This window comes from Sarcophilus harrisii, chromosome 3, assembly GCF_902635505.1.
Source record: "Sarcophilus harrisii chromosome 3, mSarHar1.11, whole genome shotgun sequence".
In the NCBI taxonomy this organism is placed as follows: Eukaryota; Metazoa; Chordata; class Mammalia; order Dasyuromorphia; family Dasyuridae; genus Sarcophilus; species Sarcophilus harrisii.
In genome coordinates this window covers 446,826,885-446,851,927 of record NC_045428.1, presented here as the reverse complement: position 1 = coordinate 446,851,927, position 25,043 = coordinate 446,826,885, and the positions used below count along the sequence as shown (strand labels likewise).

General features: G+C 35.0%; 1 protein-coding gene across 4 annotated transcripts in view; it reads left to right on the top strand.

Annotated features, from left to right (window-relative positions):
* The first annotated feature begins 13,607 nt into the window (after nucleotides 1-13,607).
* RNF17 (ring finger protein 17) overlaps nucleotides 13,608-25,043 on the top strand; it is a 126,905-nt gene continuing 115,469 nt past the window's right edge. For 2 of the 4 annotated variants that reach the window (XM_031960840.1, XM_031960839.1), the window contains exons 1-2: nucleotides 13,608-13,894; nucleotides 16,609-16,706. In XM_031960840.1, the coding sequence (XP_031816700.1) occupies nucleotides 13,699-13,894; nucleotides 16,609-16,706 (294 nt within the window). In that variant the 5' untranslated portion in view covers nucleotides 13,608-13,698. The remainder of the gene's footprint in view (nucleotides 13,895-16,608; nucleotides 16,707-25,043) is intronic. The other 2 variants (XM_023499569.2, XM_031960841.1) reach the window with 2 other exon arrangements.

The window sequence follows — 25,043 nt, the reverse complement described above, 5'->3', positions numbered from 1 at the left end:
TCCTTTCACCTTTATGCTGTTGTGTTAGTTATATAAAAAGATCCTTAGAAAATTGTGACAATCCAAGTCCATTCTTTCATTCATATCCCCCTTTTTTTTCCTTTTGGTGTCAAGTACTTATTTAAATAGTTTGGGCTAGAATATGATACAATATTAGAGCTGGAATCTTGGAACTTAGAACATAGAATTTCCGAGTTATAAGAGGTCTTTGAAACCATCTAATCCATTGTCCTTATTTTCTTGAGGAGAAAACTGTAGCATAGAGAGAGGAAAGTGATTTCTATGATATCACACAGATGGTAAATGGACTAGAACCAAGGACAGGACCTGTGTCTTGACCTCGAGGAAGTATGGATTAGGGTAAGGAGAAAGAACCCACAATTTAGTAGAGAACAATATGCTTCCATTTAAGGTAAGTGATGCTAGATTTGTAGGGAAAGGGTTTGGAATTACAAACTCCTGGGGTTAATGTTGCTTCAGCCACTATCTGTGTAATCTGAGGCAAATCACTTAACTTTTCTTGGTTTCAGTTTTTTCATCTATAAAATGAAAATTAGCCTAAATGATCTCCAATGTTACTGGACTTAAAGGTTTTTAATGTTTATGGTAACTCTAAATCTGTGATCTTCTTTCATGTGGTGTGTAAGGTCAAATTTGAACTTTCTTCTGAGTTAGCATCAATTGTTATCTTTAACTAACAAGTCAATTGTTTCATGTTGGTACTCATAATAGACAATTACACCTAACTCTTTTTAAAGAAAATAGTCATGATATAAAAGCACAGCATACCTGAAATATAGCCATTAATAAATGCTTGTTGACTGACTTCTTTCATTTTTTATTATTAAACCAAGTTTTCTTATGCCCTCTTATGTCCATGTTAGTACAGAAATCTTCAAATTTTAAAATATTTCTGTATTGATATAGATTTAATTTGGAGAGTTTTATCAAATTATTTGAAGAGTCTACTTCCTTATCCTGGACAACAGATAAGTTACAACTGACTTCAAAGTGGTCTATTTCTAATTGTTTACAACATATGATAATCCTATGGGATATTTCTTTTTACTTTGGTATATCCTGTTAACCAATTCTATCATGATCTTTATTTGCTTCTCCAAGGGTTCCTGTGAGTTATTCTTCAAAGTAGAAAAACTTCTTTTCAATGTTTTCTGGTTTTATCTCTTATATCTATCATTCTTTCTTCATTAATATGATCATCATTCTAATTCAGGCTCTTGTCACTTCTTACCTAGACAGTTACTTCAGCTTCCTGATTAGTGTCCTTGCCTCCAGTCTCTCCTTTTGTCCTTCAAACAATATTGATGTGACTATCACAATCCCCTATTAGCAAGTTTCAGTGCCTTTCTGCTGATACTAGGGTAATGATCTCCTCCATTTGGTATTTAAAATCCTTCCCATCAGGTTCCAATTTATATTTCTGGATTGACTTTATATTACTACCCATCATGCATTCTATGTACTTGGCCTATTTGCTAGTCCCTATATATCAGATTCCATTTATCATCTCTCTGTCTTTGCACAGCCTTTTTGAATTCTTGTCCTTTAGTCCAAAGGGGTCAGGAGCTCCAGACCATGATAATAAAGGAACAAATATCTATTGAATGTTTATTTTGAGTTTGAATTGAAAGACCTATATTCAATCAGATTTTGACTCACCTAGATATCTTTTGAATTGAAGGTATTAATGAAAGAAACTTCATTTTTAGTTCATCATCACACTATTATGATAATTCATAGCTTGTGACATGTAAGGAAATAAGAGAAAAGTAAAAACAAATGAGCATGCCTCCTCCAACTTAAATTTACTTCTCTTTTTACCTCCAACTTTCTCATTTGGCAGATTGTCTTATGGTAGAAAGCCTAGGCTTATTTTACTCATCTCTAGAGGAATCTTAAAGAAACATGAGTTTCTCTTAGGATTAGAGTTACAGTAAGCCAGATTTCTGCTTAACATAGGAGATTTCCATTTAGAAATTATATTATTTTGAATTCTTGTCATTTCAGCCGTGTCAGATTCTTTGTGACCTCGTTTGTGATTTTCTTGGCAAAGATAATAAAATGGTTTGCCATTTTTACAAATGAGAAAACTAAGGCAAATAGGGTTAAGTGACTTGCTCAAGATGACACAGCTAATAAGTGTCTGAGGTCAAATTTGAATTCAGTTTTTCCTGACTCCAGGCTTGGTCCTCTATCAACTGTGCCATCTTGCTGTCCCTAATTTTGAATTATCAAATTCAAAACAACCATAACAGAAACAAAAACTCAAAAGAACTTTTAAGTAGTTGCAATAATAAATTCTTACAATACCCGTAGTTAAAAACAAAGAGTTCCTACTAAGATGAAGACTTTATTTTTGAGAATGAACTTCCCTATCCTACCCAGACTAGAAGTGTGGGTCATAGGCCTAATCCCATTGATGAACTTGGAAACTTTGACCTGTTTCATTTCTCCAAGCAGTTGATCCTTCCTTAAGCAGCCTAATGGCTCCCTTGTCCTAAGGGCTCATAGGTGTGGTCCCATATTTGTATGAATATAAATACTTAATTGACTTTAACCCTACCTCAGCTCATAACTCCAGAACTCAAGCAATTCACCCTAACCCTCTCCCTAGTAGCAGGAGTAAGCTTCCATCATAGCAAGCCATATAACAAATACTAGACCCCCTTCCCCAAATTAACTAGTCAGAGACATCTTTGGATACAAAAAGACAGTATTTATTTAGTCCCTGCAGGAAAGGCCTAAGCACACCTGGGAAACATCTCAATTCCCAACATGTGCCCAACCTGATAAGCCAGAAGCAGTAAAGCTGGTTGAAAAGCAAAAGACCCAAGTCTTTTCATTGCATAGACTAAAAGGAAGTAACATCATTGACCAATGTTTACCAATGTTGTCTGCTTCTTGTGCTGAGTCATGTCACCACCTGTCACTTCTGTCACTGAGCTAAGGTCTTGGCCTTTAGAGACCTCAAGGCCTAGAGATTATGTGATTTCTTGCAACTTGAGCCCAAAACCTGATCTTCTGGCTCTGAAGACCTCTGGGAATAGGAATCACATGACTTGGGCCTACTCTCATAGATTATTTCTTGAGAAAGTTTCACCTATGTCACTCACAAAGAAAACTACTTTCTAGATGTCCAAGCCACAATATATGTTATTGACGTTTTTTTGTTTTTTTAATAATTTTTTTGAAAAGAAGGAAATAAAATTTAGTGAAGCTGTACTTTTTTGGAAAAAAGTTTAAAACTGACTAGTAGTAGTTTATTAAAAGAGAAAACAAGGTATATATTGAAGTTCTGGAACACAGTACCATAAGTTTACAACATTTATACATTTGGGTTATGAAATTCTGACATCATGAGGATCATATTTCACTTTAGAGTTGTTCTTTAGAGTCAATATCTAACTTTAACACCCCATGGCAATTAAAAATTAAAATAACCAAAGATTGTGCTAGAGAAGAAAAGCAGTTCTACAAACTATAGGCCAAAGAGTCTATAGTTCCAACCAAAATTTTAAAACTTTTCATGAGAAGAAGAATGTTAATTATATCTAGAAATGGAAGTGGTGATCAGCAAGTTAGCATGACTTCAGGAAGAGCAAGTTATATCAGACAACCTCATTTCTTCTTCTTTTTTTTTTTTTTGATAGGATTACTAAATCATGGAAATGCTATAGATATAATTTATCTAAATTCCAGCAAATCATTTGACAAGATTACTAGATCATGGAAATGTTATAGTTATAATTTACCTAAATTTCAGCAAATCATTTGACATTTTCTCATGCTAGTCTCACAGATAAGATGGAGAAATGCAGGCTCCACAATCATGTGGTTAGAAAGATTTGCACTTGTTTGAACCAAAAATAGTCATTAATGATTTGATATCAAATTAGAAGGAAGTCTCTTGTAGAATCCCCTAAATTTGAGTTTAGTCTTGAGGACCTCATGGGCTTATCTGCCAGTAGAAGTTGGTGGTGGCAAGGAAGGTAGGCTCCTCTACAGTGACTGCTTTCCTGAAAGGTAGTTACAGGGAACCAGGCTAAATGTAAGATCTATGATCTGAGGGCTTGCCACTGTCCCCAGAGTGTTGAGGGACAGGTCAATTCTCCGAGAGCCTCCACAGCTGTGAATCATAACATCTGAAGGAGTTACAAGGCAGCCTTTGCTGACACAGGTATTGCAGACTGGGAATGAGATAAATTGGAGGCAGAGGAAGGAGAAAGAGGTGAGACAACAGCAATGGTCTCTCAGTCAGAGAGGTCAGAGAACAATAACAGCCTCTCAGTCTCCTTGTATCATCCTCTCACACCAGCAGATGCATTCTGGGTTGGACCTCTAGCAGCCACTGTCAGGTGGTTCTTGGGCACTTGGGCTCGGGTCTTGGGCTGTTTCCATCTATATTTGAAGAAGGATGGTGGTCCAGGTGGTAGTGATGCTAATTTAACTTGCCTGAACACTCCACCTCTTGTGGTTCTCAGGGGTGCGCTGTGTGTGTGTGTGTGTGTGTATCTGTTTCTCTCTCAGGATTGGGGTGATTTTTAAAATTTTTGAGGCTACAGGTAGGCAGGAGAGATGCAAATTAACAAAATCAAAGAATTCAAACTGAAAACTAACCAGAGGGCACAAAGATGGATGTTTTGTGTGAATCTGGCGCCATCTAGTGTCTTCACAGACTCTGAATCAGAAGGATTATCAAAGACCACGTTGCCCAGCTAAACCCACTGGTCAACAACCCTTAATTAAGTCCTTATTAAGAGCCCAGTACTAAGCACAAGAGATACAGAGAAAGGCAAAAACATGCCTTACCTTCAAGGAGCTCACATTCTAGTGGAAGAGAAAACGTATAGACATCTACATGTTAAATTTGTACAGATTAGATAAGAAATAATCTGAGATAAGAAGCAATGAGAAACTCTGGCGTCCAGGAAAGATCTTGTGAAGAAATAAGAATTTGTGGGGGGAGACCTGAAGGAAACCAGTGGGGAAAAGAAGTGGGAATCAAGGAAGACAGCATTCGAGGCTCAGGGGACAGTTAATATTAAGGCAAGAGAGTCAGGAAATAGAATATAGGTCAGTCTGGTATAGCTGGGTCATAGCAAATATGGAGGACAGTAGGTGTAAGAAGATTGGAAACATAGGAAGAAGCCAGACTTCACTCAATAAGCTTTAAGGAGAGGAAACCTATTTACCTCTTCATTCCCCTTTTGATATAGCTCCAACTGTTAGGAGAAGTCTTTCCTTACCTTATTTCCAACTCTATCTATGATTGTTAACCAAGGCTCTTAGCTTTTTTTCCCCTCCTTTGGAGGCATATTTTTTTTTATTAAAGCCTTTTATTTTCAAAACATATGCATGGATTATTTTTAAGCACTGACTCTAGCAAAACCTTATGTTCTAAATTTTCCCCTTTCCCCCCATCCCCTTCCCTACATGGCAAGTAATCCAATATGTGTTAAACATGTTAAAATATATTATATCCAATATATGTATACATATTTTATAATGATCTTACTGCACAAGAAAAATGAGATCAAAAAGGAAAAATGAGAAATAAAACAAAATGCAAGCAAATAATATAAAAAGTAAAAATTCTATGTTGTGATCCACACTCAGTTCCCACAGTTTTCTCTCTGGGTACAGGTACAGATGACTCTCTTTATCCCAAGATCATTAGAACTGGCCTCAATTATCTCATTGTTGGAAAGTCATATCCATCAGAATTGATCATCGTATAATCTTGCTGTTACAAGTCTCTTAGCATTAAAGATTCAGAAAGATGCTTCTTCCATGTGACAACTGTCCAAATACTTACAATATGATACAACACATCTCTCCTGCCATCTGATGAGGAACACAACTCATTTATCATATACTAGCATACTGTATTTATAAGAAGAATGACTGTCGTGGTGAAGGTTCATTCCCAGACCAAAACACTGAGCTTTTGCAAAGACTGAACTTGCAAGTAAGAAGGAGAAAAGTAGAAAAAGGATGCAGCTTTTGGAAAACAAATTACAAGTTTGGCAAAGAGATGATATAATAGTGACAGGGTGGAAGACAGGGGAGACTCCAGTTCTATCCCTCCCAAAGGGGAGGAAGCTAAATATTTCTAGCTCATCTTAATGATAACATTTTTCCAAAGGCAAAGGAAACAATGCGGGGAATTGCTCCCATGAATCTAAAAATGACCAACAAGGATTTAATAGTTTCTGGAGAAAAAAAAAAAAAAAAAAAAAAAAAGATGGAAAACAAAAGGAAGTAGTAGACATGCTACTTAAGAATTGGTGAAAGAAAATAATAGCTAATATTTCTATAGTGTCAAAGTTTGCAAACACACATGTATATGTATATATTTATATTATTTAATGTATGTATATACACATATATGAATGTACATAGTATATATACACACACATATATATATGTGTGTATATATATATATATATATATATATAAATATATATATAAATGAGACAGCTAGGTGGCTCAGTGGAAAAAGCACTTGGCCTAGAGTCAGTCCAAATTTCACTTCAGAAACTTAGTAGTTTTGTGGCCCTGAGAAAATTGCTTACTTTTTGTCTGCTTCCGTTTTTTCAACTGTAAAGTAAGGATAATATTAATATCTCATAAGATTGTTGTGAGGATAAAATGAGGTAACATTTGTAAAGTACTTAGCACAGTGCCAGGTACATAGTAGGTTCTTAATTTCCATTCCATGCTCCTATAATTGATTTTCAATCACTATTGAGTAAAAGATGGAATAGACTGGGAAGAGATTTGAAGTAGACCAACAAGGTTGCTGATTTGCCCAAAGATCTATCAAACTGCATAGCCTTTGATCCAACAGTATTTCTACTGCATCTATATCCCAAATAAATCATAAAAAAGGAAGAAGTACCCACATGAGCTAAAATGTTTGTGGCAGCCCTTTTTGTAGTGTCAAGGAACTGGAAAGTGAGTGAATGCCCATCAGTTGGGGAATAGCTGAATAAGTTATGGTATGTGTATTAATGAAATATTATTGTTCTAGGATAGGATAGAAATGATCAGTCGGATGATTTCAGAAAGGCCTGGAGAGAGACTTACATGAACTGGTCCTGAGTGAAATGAGCAGAACCGGGAAATCATTGTACACAACAACAACAAGATTATACAACAATCAACTACGATGGAGTTAGATTCTTTTTAACAATTAGGTGATTCGGGCCAGTTCCAATGATCTTATGATGTAGAGGGCCAGCTACACCCAGAGAGAGGACTATGGGGACTGAGTGTAGATCACAACATAGCATTTTTACCTTTTTGTTGTTGTTACTGTTTGCTTGATTGTTTTTTCTCATTTTTTTTTCCTTTTTGATCTGATTTTTCTTATGCAGCATGATAAATATGGAAATGTTTAGAAGAATCACACATGTTTAACCTATATTGGATTGCAGCAAGTAATCTAAATTGTCTAAAATAGGAGGTAGAAAAGGAGGGAGACAGAAAAATTTGGAACACAAGGTTTTGCAGGAGTGAATGTTGAAAAATATCTTTGCATGTTTTTTGAAGAATAAAAAACTATTATTTTTAAAATGCTATTGCTGTGGACCAAGTATGAGGTGTCATCACCTCATTAGAGTGTGGCTGTATGAGTGGAAGGAAAGAGACATATATGAAAAATATTCTAAAGATAGAATTGACAAGATTTGTAAATGGATGGGATGTATGGGTGAATGGGAGTGAGCAGGCCCTCTTCCTTGTTCTGTGATTATCTCATCTTCTCTTTCTGTTACCATCTAATCCATTTTTTATTCCATAATCTATCCTTCTATCTAATCTATCTCCTATCCCTAAAATTCATTCCCTGGGGTTTATAGAATTCCTTTCTTCCTTGAATGAAGAGCTCAAGCTGATCACCCCCAAATGCTAATGTCCTCTTTTCAACCTATCTTATATTTAAATATCTTGCATTTATATAGTATTTAGGAAATGTGTGTGTGTGTGTGTGTGTGTGTGTGTGTGTGTGTGTGTAAGTAGTTGTTAATACTCTCTTTTTTGGTATTAGTAAGGGCCAAGATTTCTTCCCATGCTTTGGTTTTCTAATCTCCTTTGCATATCCACCCCTTAATATTCTCACATTTGAATTGCCTTCAGCACAGATCTCCTCTATATACACTTAATGCCATCTGCTTAATTCTTTTGTGGCCCATTGTTATTAATTTTATATGTGAATCTGGGATCTTGAAATTACTATCCAAGTATGGTGGTACCCCTATAGTTAGTGGAAAAAAACAGTTCATTATTATTTTTGCAAATCTTTTCCATTTTCTATTTCACTCCTTAAATGAACTTTGCCTTGTTGGATATCTCTCCAAGCTCTCTTTAAATTGGTTTTGTTCTCCACTCCTATATGGTTTATAAAGTGATACTACTCATAATCTTTCTATCATCCTTCCTCATAAGACTTTTAAAAGACTTTATAATCTAATCACGTATTACTCTTTGACAATCATATTTCATTTGGCAAATCAAATGTTTGATGATTAAAGCACTTTATGTGCTCTTCTGATCCTCTTATAACAATTAATTTATATTGGTTAAACTTTTGGATCAATTTGTTTTAGTTGATGTCAATGTCGTATCTTATTCATTTTCCATTTTTTATCTCTACATATTTAATGTTTTAGGGTTAAGTTGTTTCGAGTATACATGAGAGTCTTTTCTAATTATTTTTTCTGGATTTGTTTTTTAAACTAATTCTGACCTTAGCTCTAATAAATCGATAGTCTGATTCTACACAGACAATTGATCTAGGAATAACTCCCATATCAAACAAGACTTTTCCTGTCAATTAAAACATAATGTATTTTATTCTTTATGGTGTTATTTGGTGTCCAATTGTTTTTTGAAAGAAAAGCTTCATGATGTAGTAGAATGAGGCTGTTACAAGTCTTAGTACTATACTATGAAATGACCCATTCAAATATCCCATGAAGTGCCAATTTGTGGGGCAATCGTTATAAATATTAGTGGGAAGAGGAGTTAGAAGATCTGGATTTGAATTTTAGTTTAATGGGAAAAGTGTTGGAAATATGAACAAACAAGATCAGAATTCAAATCCTGGCTCTGAGAAATGCAAATTAAAACAACACTGAGGTATCACCTTATTCCTAATATAAAAGAAAAGGAAAATGATAAATGTTGAGAAAGATATGGGAATATTGGTACCCTAATGCACTGTTGGTGGGAGTTGTCAACTAATCTAACCATTCTTAGGAACTATGTCCAAAAGGTAATTAAATTGTAATAAAAGGTAATACCACTGCTAGGTTTGTAATCCAAAGAGATTTTTTTTTTAAGGGAAAGGAACCTATTTTAACAAAAATATTTATAGCATCTCTTTAGGTGGTGGCAAAAAATTGGAAATTAGGGGATGCCCATGGGGAATGACTGAACAAGCTGTAGTACATTCTGTTAATGGAATACTATTGAACTATAAAAAATGACAAATAGAATGATTTCAAAAAAAACAAGACTTACATGAATTGATGTAGAATAAAGTGAGCACAATTAGGAAAAAACTATATTTAGTATACAATGATCAACTATGAATGACTTAGTTATTCTCAGCAATACAATGATCTAAGACAATTTTCCAAAGGAATCATGATGAAAAATATTATCCATATCCAGAAAAAAGAACTGATGAAGTCTGAATGCAGATTAAGGTATATTATTTTCCACTTTCCTTTTTTCATGCTTTTTCCCCTTTTGGTTCTATTGCTTATTATTATTATTATTAAAGTTTTTTATTTTCAAAGCATATGGATGGATTATTTTTCAACATTAACCCTTGCAAAACTTTCTGTTCCAATTTTTCCCCCTCTTCCCTCCACCCACCTCCCCTAGATGGCAAATAATTCAATATATGTTAAACATGGTAAAAAACATATGTTAAATCCAAAATATGCATACATATTTATACAATTATCTTGCTGCACAAGAAAAATCAAATCAAAAAGAAAAAAATGAAAAAGAAAATAAAATGGAAGCAAACAACAACAAAAAGAGTGAAAACACTATGTTGTGATCCACACTCAGTCCCCACAGTTCTTTCTTGGGCTGTAGATGGCTCTCTTCATCACAAGATCATTGGAACTGGCCTCAATCATCTTACTGATGAAAAGAGCCACATCCATCAAAATTGTTCATCCTATAATCTTGTTGCTGTGTACAATAATCTCATGGTTCTGCTGATTTCACTCAATCTATTACTTATTTTACAACATGACTAATATAGAAATATTTTAGATGATTTAGATATATTAAATTGCTTACCATCTTAGGAAAGGGGAAAGTGAGAGAGGGAAAAAATTTGGAACTCAACATTTAAAAAAGAAATGTTAAAAATTGTCTTTATATGTAATTGGAGGGAAATAATATTAATTTTTTTAATAATAAAAAAAACCTTAAAACAAATCCTGGTTCTGACACTTACTACTTGTATAACCTGGGAAAAGCATTAATTTTTCTGGACTCCCATTTCCATATCTACAAAGTAAAGGGGTTGGTGTAAGGGGGCAGGTATGTTCTGCCCTAATTATGACAATTGTAGGGTCGCATAACCTTTGAGAGAATGCTGAGGTACCAAAGAAAGAGGGGTTTATGCCAGCTTGGTTATTAAGATTTTATTAGAGTCAATTAGGTTAATTGGAGAAGTTTATTCATAAGAGGCCCAAACATCCTGAACAGCAGCAAGACAGTAATATCATGGATCCCAACATTAATTCCAGGCCAAAACAGTTATTATACAGAAATAGAACAAAGAAAGTATAGTGCCAGGATGGCTCAAAGTCATATGCAGGTTTTCCCAAGGGACAGTTGGAGCTTCTTTTAGTGTTTATCTTTACCAAAGGTAGTTTACATTTTTCTGTGGAGTCATAGATCACATCCTCACCCTGTTTTACCCCTATACAGTTGGTCTAAATCATCTTTAAAATCTCTTTATAGGATCTGGGATTCTATGAAAATTATGCCTATGTTATTGCATTCTGTGAGATATTGGGCAATTGGCTTGCCTTTTCCAATATGAATTCTTATCTGTAAAATGAAAGTATAATAGTAGATAAACTTAAGTTCATGCTAGTTCTATAAATCTCATAAAATTTTTTAATTAAAACTTTTTATTTTCAAAACATATGCATAGATAATTTTTAACATTCACCTTTGCAAAACCTTGTATTCCAAATTTTTTCCCTCTCTTCCCCCTGCCCCTTCCCTTAGATGGCAAGTAATCCATATGCAATTCTTCTATACATATTTTTACATTTATCTACATTTATCCTCAAAAATGGCTCTTTAATTATCAATCGTACCTTCCCAACACAGTGAGTACAATGATATATATCTTATTGATTTGCCTTTCTATGGAATTAGAGGGAAGTTGCTAGGGATCAATGCCCAATCTATCCTGTCCCCCAATATCTGATATCTCAAACAAGATCCAATTAAGAAAACATAAAACTGATCACCTGAGATGAAAAACTTCAAAGTGTAAGCTTTTTTGTTGCTGATTCACATAGCACAAAAAGGGGGAATATTTAATGCATTTTTCCTGGAGAAGGAAGATCTATGAATACTTAGGGAAACAAAGATGATAGTGAAGAAATCCAAAAACAGATGGAGATTATTACAAATCTCTTGGACAAAAAAAGTTAACGACCTGGTGGTGGAGAAATTTGATAAAGGCAAATATGTCCAAGATATAGGAGAATTTGGGGGTGAGTATCCTTCACTGGCACAAACAGTAAGCCATAGTGATATCATAGAAGAAGGAGCCTTGGCTGAGAATTCTCTTACACAAGCAGAATTAAGCAGTATATTTCAAGGAAAACATGGAAATTTATAGAAAAACTACATGAGTACTTTGAAGGAAGGTGGAAAAATTACAGTTGCTACGAGTAAACTGAATAGTTTGGGATTCACCGGAGCTTCAGCAGGGTAATAATAAAATTAATAATAATAATAATGATGATACTTGTTTTATGGAGAACCTGCTAACTGAAACTTGTATGTGCCAGGCATTGTGCTAAGTGCTTTACAATTATTATCTCATTATTACATTACATTATAATTATTATCTCATTCGATTCTCACAACACTATTGTTATTCCCATTTTACAGATGAGAAGTTAATTAACTTGCCCAGAATCACACAGCTCCTAAGTGTCTAAGACTAGAATTGAACTCAGGTCTTCTTTACTCTAGGCCCAATTGGGTTCTTCCGCTTTTTGCCTCTGGGAGAGTTTTCTCTAAAGAAATCTATATATGATTAATCTTTACTCTTCCACAGGAGTATTGAATTCCCTTTCAAGCAACTGCCTGCCAAAGCATGCAACAAAAAACCAAATTAGATGTTATCCACAGCAAAAACAAACAAACAAACAAAAAAAAAAAACCATAGGAATATTCAATTCCCTTGCAAACAGCTGAAACTACCAAAACACGGAACAAACAAACAAAATAGATATTATCCACAACAAAGAATACTTAAAAAAAAAACTCAATCTAGAACAACCCCAATCCAAAATCTAATGCCCTTTCCTCTAAAATGTTCTTGGATTTGTTTTGTATATGCTTAGAAATATCGTCTTCCCCAAAAGAATGGAAGCTCCTTGAGTCAGACAAGTAGTATTTTTTAAGCAGCTCCTAGGAAATATACTATGTCCTGAGTACGGACACAAAGGCAAAAAAAAAAAAGGTTCTGCTTTCAAAGATCTCATAATCTAAAGGGGGAAGGCAATGTGGAAACCGCTGTGAAGCTTTAAACAAACCAGATTAAAGACAGAGAGGAAAGATTCCAATGAGACACAATTTATTTCCAGAACCTACCATAGTGCTTGATTGACTGATTATACCCATCACTCTATAACTATGTGAAAGACACCTGGTGAAATCCAAGAAGAGTTCACCTGTTATAAATGAGTTGACAGGGACAGCGGTCCCTGAAGTCAAAGGGGATCTGAAAGGTGGGAATTGAAGAGGGAAGAAAAGAGGGAGTTGAACGGTGCATGCAGGAAGGGCAGCCACTTATGAGCAAATTAACGTTTTCCCCCAAAAGCTAAAGAGGATTCTCTTTTATCCAGTGCTCCGGCTATATAGGAAAGTTGGCAAAGCACCTCCTCTCTTCTGAAGCTCAAAACTTCAGGGTAAGCCATTGTATAATTATGCGGTGATTATAGTGGTGCAGATGGAGAAGCCTGAATCAAGCGACTAGCGAATGGCCCCCGGAATTTGAGGGCCCGAGGGAGCAAAAGGATGCTCCGCACTCCAGCCCCTGCATCCCAAAACTCCACTCTGCAAGACCAGCTGCGGGCTCCACGACCTTTGTTCTCATGTTTGCAGCCTCGTACCTCTCGAGAGCACAAGCGGCTCACGTGAATTTAATAAAGAAGAGACCTGGAACAACGACTAATTTTTTTCCTCCGACAGTGATTGGCTGAACAGAGAACCCTCCCCCCTTGCCCTGATTGGCCCGCCAACCAGAGAGGTGCACGAGGTCTGCGAGGCCGCACGTGCCGCTGAGCGACTGGCTGAACAGAGAACCCTCCCCCCTTGCCCTGATTGGCCCGCCAACCAGAGACGTGCACGAGGTCTGCGAGGCCGCACGTGCCGCTGAGCAGCGTAGGCAAGATGGCGGCGGCAGTCGCGTCGACGGGAGCTACAGCGGGTGCTATGGCTGGCGTGGGTTCCTCGAGCACTCGGCTTCCCGCGTCGTCCTCTTCCTCCTCATCTCCTCCTCACCGGCTTCCCAGGCGAAAGAGCCGGCTCTGGGGTCCCACTGAGGTCCTGTGCAGCGGGTGTGGAAGGAGCTCAGTGGCCGCGGCGGGTATGGAGCCCCTTGACCGCAGGCCTACTGCCTTCTCGGGAAACTCGGGTCATGCTGGGAGGGAGGGAAGGAGGGAGAGAGGCCCCTGCGGGCTCGGGCGAGAGGCCCCCGCGGGCTCGGGCGAGGCGGAAGCCACTCCTGGCTCTTCCTCCTGCCCTACCGGTCTCCCAAAAGGCAGGGGGGGGGGGGGGAAGAGCCAGGAAACTGAGGCAGAGTTAGAGATCCCCGGCCTTCTTGGCGACCCTTCCCCTCACCCCCATTCTCCATTCTTCGCGTCTAGTGGATTTCGTCAGTATCGTTCTTCCCCCCCCCCCCATCCACTCATCTTTTCTACCGTCCTCTCTCCTCCCTCTTCCTCCTTCTCCTGCTCCCTCCCCCTTTTTTCCCCTTCCCACCTTCTCTTCCCTCCGCCTACTCTTTTTTTCCTTTTCTCTGTACCTCCCCTCGTTGACTTCCCTGCGTCTTCAGATCTGAGACGTAGGGGTGGAAGCAACCACTCAAGTTTTCTAGCCCGTTACTTTATAATGGGAAACTGAGACTGAGGAAAATACCGAGGCATTTAGGTCATAGGTGAATAAGAACCGAAGGGTCCCTGCGCACATTTTTGTGACAAAATGGTCCCGAGATCTTTTTTTTTTTTTTTTCCCCCCTTTTCTTTGTGGACGTCTAATTCGTTTTCTTGAGACAGTTTCCAACAGGACACCAAGTTGTGAAAACGGTTGATTTAGTTAAGGTTGATAACATAGATGTGCCTCCAAAGGGACAATCTTGCATTCAAATTTACAGAATGCTATCTGTTTGGAAGAGCAGGCTCCCTTCCAACTGACCATCTGTATGTAGCCATTAGAAAGATCTGCCGGCTCTGGGCCTCACTCGATGATTCCTGGTTTAAGTGGTTCAGCCTCTCCACAAAAAAAGAACCCTGCAGCAGCTTCTTCCTTGTAAGGTGGTGGTGAGGATCAGAGGAAATAATGTATTAAAGTGTTTTTGCAAATCTTTTTGCCAGCTAAAAATAGCATTACAGGTTTCCTTACAAGCCACGTGTATATTTGGTCATAATGTTGCTCTCCTGCAATGTTGAAATCCAAATATAATGATACCTCAGCCACTTCTAATATTTAAAAAGTGCATCATAATCCCCATTTGATGTGTTATGTCTTACATTGTAATATCACGTCTGTTCGACTAAATCCCCCCAAATGCTTTCTTTGATTTGCTCTTCCCTTAATTAGGTAAGAGCTTGCTAAGCCAGTCTTATTTCAAATCCCCTCTTACTGTGACTCTTAAAACTTTTAGAATTTAGAATTGAATAATAAGCAATTGATGATATCCAGTCTTGGATTCGTTTTGACTGATGGCTTAACCTTTTTATTACAGTGAGATAGTCTTTAATGTCATAGGTATTTCTGCCAGAATGTGAAAGTTCCTTAAAAGTTGGACCAATTGAGGAAAATGCTATTTGCTTGTGCAAAAGCTTTGCTATATTTTCAATAGGATGTTGCTTTTGTGGGAGGGACATGGATATTTTTCAATTGTTTGCCTTTTCAAAAAAAAAAAAAAATGTAGATGTGCTGTAGAGAGCAAAATATGTAAATTCTCAGGGGATGACAAATAACTAACTAGTTTTGCTTCTGCCTTCTTCAGTCAGTGAGTTATTTAGTATGGCACTTTTAAGTAAATTACATAAAGTTTTGCCACAGAATTGCTTAGTATTTGCTACTCTGGAAGAAATCCAGTAATAATAAATGTCACTGTTTTGGTAAATACTTGTAGATGGAAGATTTTAATTTATTAAGGTGTCCATTTTTTCACTGGAACCTAAATAAGACTTTACAAATAAATTTATGTAGTTACAAAAATTTCTTACGACTTAAATTTTAATCTTACTGGTTAAATCATATAGCTGCTGTAATTTTTTTTTCCTTTTTCAACAAGATACCCATAGCTTTCCAGTGTTATAAATGAGAAATGGCCATAGTTTGTTTTCTTTGATCTGTGACATACCTAAAACTTTACAAAGTTTACTTATATTTAGATAATAATTTCAAATTATAAAACTAAGACAACCACGTTATTATAATTTCTAATTTATTTCCAATATTTAAATTTTGCATGCTGTTTTACATTGAGTTAAATTTATAACTATTTCTGGAAATACAAGATTTTATTAGGATTAGGGTTATAGATTGAATTTGTAAATACATTAATATAGGGAATTTTCTCTATATCACCACAAGTCTTTAACAATCTTAGAAAGTTATCTAGCCCACAGTAGGATTAGGCACCTAATTATATATACCAGGGTTTCTTAAATTTTTTCCACTTGCAACCTCTTTTTTTACCCAAAGAATTTTTATTGACCCCATGTATGTAGGTATATAAAATTATGTAAATCAAACATTAACAATCATAATTTTGCAATCCCCCCACATTTTCAATTACAAGACCCTATATGGAGTCTTGAACTATAGTTTAAGGAAGTGGGTACTGTACCATGTTGGTGCCTCTTATTTTTAAAACTTAAAGTTTACAAAAAAGAAAATATATTCTATTGTGAAATTTTATATTTATTAACTTGCCCAGTGTTGAACACAAAAATAGATATTCATTGAGTTCTTAATGAATTAGTGTTGGGGGGGGTTTAATTTTAGGAAAAAAAAAACAAAATAAGTTATACTATTGTGGTTAATTCATAGTAGAATTAATTTCATTAGCAGGTCACTACTGTGAGCTTCAGTGTGGACATGCTTACTGTGAATTGTGCTTGTCAGTAACTGAAGAACATAGCACAGTTGTATGCCCTGATTGTGAGGTAAGGTGTTTTTGTTGTTGTTCTAGATATTCTAAATCTTTTATAAAGAACATATGTTTGTTACAATTTAGTAAAAAATAAATGAAAACAACATAACTGTTGTGAATTGGATAAAGAGGATAGGAACTAGACACATGATTTTTCCATTGGTGTAGGGGAGTTTGGGATGAGGAAATTTTAACCAATTCAGCATGACTCATACAACATTTAATTTTTATTTTTTGTTTTTACATCACTTAATTGTATACATCCCTTCTCAGGGAGTCAACCTATTCATAAAATGATAAAAAAATTTTCTCCCAATTATTAAGTTTGTGGCTATTTTCCCCCCACTCATACCCCTCCACCCCCAGGGGGGAAAATACAGCAAAATAATTCCCCACTTAGACACATATTTTTGGATAGTTATATTCTGCTTATTAGTCTATTACTTCTGTGCCATCAAGTGGTCAACGTGGTTCATCAGTCTTCTAGAATTATAGCTGATTATTGTCTTGATCAGAGTTCTTAAGTCTTCAACATTGTGTTTTATGAGAGATTTGTTTTATATCTAAATCATATCAAGCTTGTATTGCTTGTGTTGGCCTATGGGATAAACCTAATTTCTGCCAAATGCCTCTCTACTAATGATTTTCCTGCCCCCAAAACTGGAGTCTTTGGGTTTATCAAATCCTAGGCTGAGTATATTTGCTTTGTATATTTTCTGTACTTAATCTGTTTGCTTTCTATACTTGCTGTACTTAATCTGATACCTGTCCATTTTTTTAACCAGTACCAAATTGATTTGATGATTAATGCTTTATAGTACAGTTCCTGATCTGGTATTGCTGGCTTTTCCTTTTTTCACTTATATGCCTTGTTGACTTTTATTTCTCCAGATGAGTTTTTTGTTATTTTTCTCGTTCTATAAAGTAATCTTTTGTAGTTTAATATGACACAGAATAATTAAATTTAGTTTTTGTCATTTTAATACTTTTTTAGCTCAGCCTCTATTGATGAGCAATTACTCTTTTTTCAGTTATTTCAGACTGTTTCTATAATCTTTAATAGTGTCTATAAAATAATCTCTTTTGCTGTAATGGAAGTGTCTTAATTGTCTTAAGGCTACCCATAAAAACTGGCCCCACCTCAAAGCCATTGCTGATCTTCAGTGATGAACTTATCAGGATATTACTACCTTGACCTACTTTTAAGGAACTCCTTATTTTATTTCTCATGAATTTTAACTTATTAATCAGTGTAAAAAGCCAAAATGAGAAAATTTCCCTTCAACTTTACATTGAATTTTGTTCCACAGTTATTTTTATGGTAATTGTATTTATTTTGGTTTGAAAATCCTTATGCTGAGCATTGCAATATGAGCTATTCAAATACCTCATGAATGATGTTTCATGCTGGCTTTGGATTAATAAGTCCTCCTCTGTCAATTTCTTTAAAAAAAAAAAAAAAAAACTTTTATTTACATGGTTCTTGTGTGTCTATCTTAATAGAATCCCAAGTATTTTATACATTCTGGAGTTATAAATTTTGAATGGAATTTTTCATTCTTTCTTTTCCTGCTGAGCTTTATTGATATCATGAAGAAATGCTGATTGATTTGCAGGAGGGGGCGGGGGAATGATGTTAATGTGTAAATCACACATTTGGTGAAGTTATTTCAATTAATTTTAAGTTGATTTCTCTAAGGTTGTCTAAATATACCATCACATTTGCACAAAAGAATAATTTTGTTTTGTCTTCACCTATGCATATTCTCTTAATTTGTTTCTCTTGTTATTAACATAGTTTACATTTCTAATACTGCATCAAAAAAAATTTAGCTTTAATGACCTTATTAGGAAGTACTTGAGTTTATCACAATTAAATATAATGCTGGGTATTTTAAACATATAGACTTTAGAAAATTAGAAAAACTAGATTTATCTTTTTACCATTTCTCCTAATGCAGGTTGTCATCTCTGCAGCTACCCTTTATAGAACATTTGGATTTTAATTAAAAAAAAAAAAAAATTACAAAATTGTCCTTTCTCTTTTCAAAGAGCCAACCCATTTAACAAAAAAAAAATTTTATTGGCAAAACTGATAGGTACGTTTTTAAAATTATGCACATAATTTACACATATGTATATATAATGTTTTATAGAGGTAGTTATGTGTACTCATGTACATCTGCCCCCATCCACCTACCTTTGAAAAAAACTAGGGAGAGGTGTCATTTCTTTGGGGTCAGACTTTTTCTTTAATTTTTTTATGTGTGAAGAATGTTACAAAATTATAAACATGAATATTTTCTTTTTTTTTTTTAATTTAATAGCCTTTTATTTACAGGATATATACATGGGTAACTTTACAGCATTAACAATTGCCAAACCTCTTGTTCCAATTTTTCACCTCTTACCCCTCCCCACCCCCTCCCCTAGATGGCAGGATGACCAGTAGATGTTAAATATATTAAAATATAACTTAGATACACAATAAGTATACATGACCAAAACATTATTTTGCTGTACAAAAAGAATCAGGCTCTGAATTATTGTACAATTAGCTTGTGAAGGAAATCAAAAATGCATGTGTGCATAAATATAGGGATTGGGAATTTAATGTAATGGTTTTTAGTCATCTCCCAGAGTTCTTTTTCTGGGTATAGCTAGTTCAGTTCATTACTGCTCCATTAGAAATGATTTGGTTGATCTCGTTGCTGAGGATGGCCTGATCCATCAGAACTGGTCATCATCTAGTATTGTTGTTGAAGTATATAATGATCTCCTGGTCCTGCTCATTTCACTCAGCATCAGTTCGTGTAAGTCTCTCCAGGCCTTTCTGAAATCATCCTGTTGGTCATTTCTTACAGAACAGTAATATTCCATAATTTTCATATACCACAATTTATTCAGCCATTCTCCAACTGATGGACATCCATTCAGTTTCCAGTTTCTAGCCACTACAAAAAGGGCTGCCACAAACATTCGTGCACATACAGGTCCCTTTCCCTTCTTTATAATCTCTTTGGGATATAATCCCAGTAGTAACACTGCTGGATCAAAGGGTATGCACAGTTTGATAACTTTTTGAGCATAGTTCCAAACTACTCTCCAAAATGGTTGGATTCGTTCACAACTCCACCAACAATGCATCAATGTCCCAGTTTTCCCGCATCCCCTCCAACAATCATCATTATTTTTTCCTGTCATCTTAGCCAATCTGACAGGTGTGTAGTGGTATCTTAGAGTTGTCTTAATTTGCATTTCTCTGATTAATAATGACTTGGAGCATCTTTTCATATGACTAGAAATAGTTTCAATTTCTTCATCTGAGAATTGTCTGTTCATATCCTTTGACCATTTTTCAATTGGAGAATGGCTTGATTTTTTATAAATTAGAGTTAATTCTCTATATATTTTGGAAATGAGGCCTTTATCAGAACCTTTGACTGTAAAAATATTTTCCCAGTTTATTGCTTCCCTTCTAATCTTGTCTGCATTAGTTTTGTTTGTACAAAAACTTTTCAGTTTGGTATAATCGAAATTTTCTATTTTGTGATCAGTAATGATCTCTAGTTCTGCTTTGGTCATAAAGACCTTCCCCTTCCACAGGTCTGAGAGGTAAACTATCCTATGTTCCTCTAATTTATTAATAATTTCATTCTTTATGCCTAGGTCATGAACCCATTTTGACCTTATCTTGGTGTGTGGCGTTAAGTATGGATCAATGCCTAGTTTCTGCCATATTAGTTTCCAATTTTCCCAGCAATTTTTATCAAACAGTAAGTTCTTATCCCAAAAGCTGGGATCTTTGGGTTTGTCAAAGACTAGGTTGCTATATTTGTTGACTGTTTTATCCCTTGAACCTAATCTATTCCACTGATCAACTAATCTATTCCTTAGCCAATACCAAATAGTTTTGGTAACTGCTGCTCTATAATATAATTTTAGATCTGGTACAGCTAAGCCACCATCATTTGATTTTTTTTTCATTAATTCCCTTGAAATTCTTGACCTTTTGTTTTTCCATATGAACTTTGTTGTTATATTTTCTAGGTCATTAAAATAGTTTTTTGGGAGTCTGATTGGTATAGCGCTAAATAAATAGATTAGTTTAGGTAATATTGTCATCTTTATTATATTTGCTCGCCCTATCCAAGAGCATTTAATATTTTTCCAATTGGTTAGATCAGACTTAATTTGTGTGAAAAGTGGTCTGTAATTTTGCTCATAAAGTTTCTGATTTTCCCTTGGCAGATAGATTCCTAAATATTTTATATTATCAGTAGTTACTTTAAATGGAATTTCTCTTTGTAACTCTGACTGTTGGATTTTGTTAGTGATATATAAGAATGCTGATGACTTATGTGGGTTTATTTTATAACCAGCAACTTTGCTAAAGTTGTGGATTATTTCTAATAACTTTTTAGCAGAATCTCTGGGGTTCTCTAAGTATACCATCATGTCATCGGCAAAGAGTGATAATTTGGCTTCCTCATTGCCTATTCTTATTCCTTTAATCTTTTTCTCAGCTCTTATTGCTATAGCTAGTGTTTCTAATACAATATTAAATAGTAACGGTGATAAACATGAATATTTTAATTTTAATTAATCTTTAGTCTTCAGAAAAGTAACCTATATTTAAGGTTTTCGCCACCAATTTCACAAGTTTTTGATGTAAGTATAGAATACTGAAATGGTAATGAAAACAGACAGTAGATGTAGAGAATGTGCATCTTGGTCCAGAAACAACTCTGATCTAAAAAGTGACATAAATATAATTGAAGTTCTCTGTAATTAACCCATTGCTTTTTCATGTCACCTATTAAGAATGAAATAATAACTGAAATCAGAATATCAGTAATTAAATAAGTCCTCTGAAAGATTTAAACTTTAAATGGATAAGAATCTTAGCAGATAAAGGGCTTGCACTTCTGTCAGTGAAGAGAGCACGTATCTGTGAAACAACCAAATTACCAGATTCACTAATGGATGGTGAGAAGGGTATGTGTCAGTATAGCTCTATCATCAACACCTACAAGTTGCAAAATATTTTCAAGCTTTTATTTGAATTTTGATCTGAGCATCACATAATTCGGTAAACTTTTGCTCCTTCTTTGCCTTTTCTTTTTCCCCATTTTGACCTTTTTTTTCCTCTTATCTCTACTATATAATCTTAGTCAAACCATACATTCAAAGTCCTGTCGTTCTCACAAACACTTTACACTAAAGAATTAGTCTTTTCTTTTTGGTTTATGGTATGTTATAGAGAACATTAGCATCTAGAGATATCCAAGGATTAAAAAGTTAGTGACTGGAAGTAAAATGAAACTAAAAGAAAGCAGGCAATCCTAAATCTGAAACAAAGGCAGTATAATAAAATAGAAGCATATCAGTCCATAAGCAAAGCAGTTGATCAAATTTCTCAAGATTTTCTTTTGGAAAATATGGAGAGAGAACATACCACATGCATGTGTTATTACAGTTAAAAGTATTTTAAACTAGCTGAATGGTTGGATCTAGAGTACAATTATTAATTGTTTGATATCAACTTGAAATAAGGCAGAGTGATCCCAAACCTGGGCTTAACCCTGTCATTTAAGCTTCTATCAGTGTTTTGAATAAAGGCATATGTAAATCATGCTAATTGTTTGCCGGTGACACAAAGCTAAGATATTGGATGATAGAATTCTAACATTGGATTGAATTAAATCAGGTAAATCAAATGTTAAGTTGGGTTTTGTACTTGTTCAGATAATACCAGGTATGTAGCACTTAAAGGTTTTCTAAGTGCTTTGTGTGTGCTCCTTTGACTGTTACCTACCACAAGGTAGTATACTAGATAGATGGCATATGCTATCAGAAGCTTGATGATGGGCAGCCCAGATTGCAAATATAATTTTTGGCCATATTTAGAGGTATAGTTTTTAAAAATAAGAAAGTCAAGCCTAGGAATAAGGACTAGTCTTTGTTAAAAGTGCTAAAAGGGGGCAGCAGAATGGTGAAGGGCCTTATGTTAGATTCTAACATAGGAATAGGAATGTTTGCCTTGTGAAACAGAAAACATAAGAAAGCACAATAGATATCATGGAAGTATTTGTTTATTCTGCTTTATCCCAGAAGGCAGAACTAAGAGCAGTGGGTAGAAGGTTCAAAAAAACAAATTTTCCCCCAGGCAATTGGGGCTAAGTGACTTGCCCAGGGTCACACAGCTAAGAAGTGTTAAGTGTCTGAGGTCACATTTGAACTCAGATTCTCCTGACTTCAGGGCTGGTGCTGTATCTACTGTGCCACCTAACTGCCCCAAGAGAGATTTTTTTTAATTTAAATTTTTTTTGGATTTCTGAATTAAAAAAAAAAAAATACTAAATCATCAGATCCACATTTTCACATAGCGGAATAGAAAAAAAAATGATTCTACTTTAATTGGGAATGCATTCTGTACAACTTGTGAATCTAGTCTGTATAACTTGTTTTTCTTTTTGAACTAAATATATTCTACATATAATCAACGCTATGTTTCTCCTCTTTGATTCTTTTTATTGTTCTTTCTGTTTTCTTCTTAAGGAAAAAAAACTGTTGATTTCATGGTTGCATTTTTTTTTTTTAAATAAGCAGAGTTCTTGTCTTTCAGATTTTTTTTTTTAACAATGTTATTGTAAAAATTGTCATCCTAGTTCTTTTCACTTAAGCCGTTCATCATTTCATGACTGCTTTTCCGTGCTTCTGAGAAGTCTCTTTTTTAAAAGATGTATCTTCAGACTGTAATATTTTACAGTCATATACCATAATTTATTCAGCTATTTACCAATTGATGGGTGCTCCTTAGTTTCTTTTTTTTTTTCTTTAGTCAAAAAGAGTTGAGAAGTATTTTTGTACATATGAATATTTTTACTCAAGACAAATTTAGATTTGATGTAAGGAAAAACTTCCAGAAAAATCAGAATTCTTCTGAAGTAGAATGGGGTGCTTGAGTGAGTTGTAGATTTTCCATTTCATGTTAAGTTTTTTTCTAGCAAAGACTGAAATGACTTTTTTTTTTTTTAATTTAATGGGTATGAGTTGGAATAGAAGATTTGTGAGGTGAACTCAAATTATATGAAATGTACTTTTAATTCTTTAATATTGCAAATATTACATTAGCTGATAGCATGTGATTTAATAAAATATGTAACATAATGAAAAGTAAGATTTATTTCAGTTATATAATTTAGCATTTGATGTTCTAAATTAGGCCACTTATTTCAAGTTTAAATTTAAAATGATCTCCCATTTTCTTTGTAAATTCCTACGTTTCTTCCATTTGTCTAAGATATTTACACTAGCCTGTGTGTCATCTATGAGGTTTTTAAGAGCTTAATCACACCTGTTCTATTTTTATATGAAAGCCACTTGCTTAATTTTAATAGTCATTCTCGAGGCTTTCTGCTTTGTTTGACTGATAACCTGATTTTTTTCCAGAATATATACTCAATTTACAAAGTTAATTAGATACATACATTATGTTGGTAGACTTCAAATAAGTGAAGAAGCCATATGATATAAGTATGAACATAGAGGCTGTTGTTAATCAAGTCACAGCTCCATAAGATATGAATCATAACTTCATTTATTACTAAAGAATGGTCCATGTGCATGTGGCAGTTTTTTAATACCAAGGATCCCACCATACACACAATGCTTTGGGTATTTATGTAGTACCACAAAAAGAAATGTCATATAACAGAAGTGGCATGGGGTGAGGAAAGAACAAGAAAGTTTGGAAATGTTGGACTGTGGAGAAGGATTTTCTGATTACTGAAGGGATCCCAACTGTTCAGTCTCTCAGTCTGGGTGAAGATAGCAGGAATCAGGATTGTAACTGATTTGGTTTCAATGGTACTGAGTCTTATAGAGTTACTTGCAAAAAATCACTTTGAAGATAGTTCAGGGGGACTTCATCTCTGGAAAATAGAGCATCAAGGAAACAAGTTCAGGAGGTCTCTTCACAAGACCCATCTCGGATTTTCTTTCTAAAAATAGTGTTTCTTAAAGAGCCAACTTTTTCTCTTCTTCAATCTCCTTGAAATCTGTAGGGAAACTAAAGAAGTTGCTATAGACTAATGTATGGAAGATATGAGTTCTATGGATTCTGTGGTATAAATACTTTAGAAATACCCTTTCTTTTCCTAAAAAGCTAAAAAAATTTATTTTCTGGAACATATGACTTATCTTTAAAGGAATCTTTTTGTCTCCATTTATTCTAGTTCTAGGACTCTCTTTACCTTTTAAACTGTCATAGCAATCCAACAAAAATATGTTGGAGCTAATGACACAGTGGATGGGGGTTAAGAAGTGTTAGGAAGTCATGAGTTCA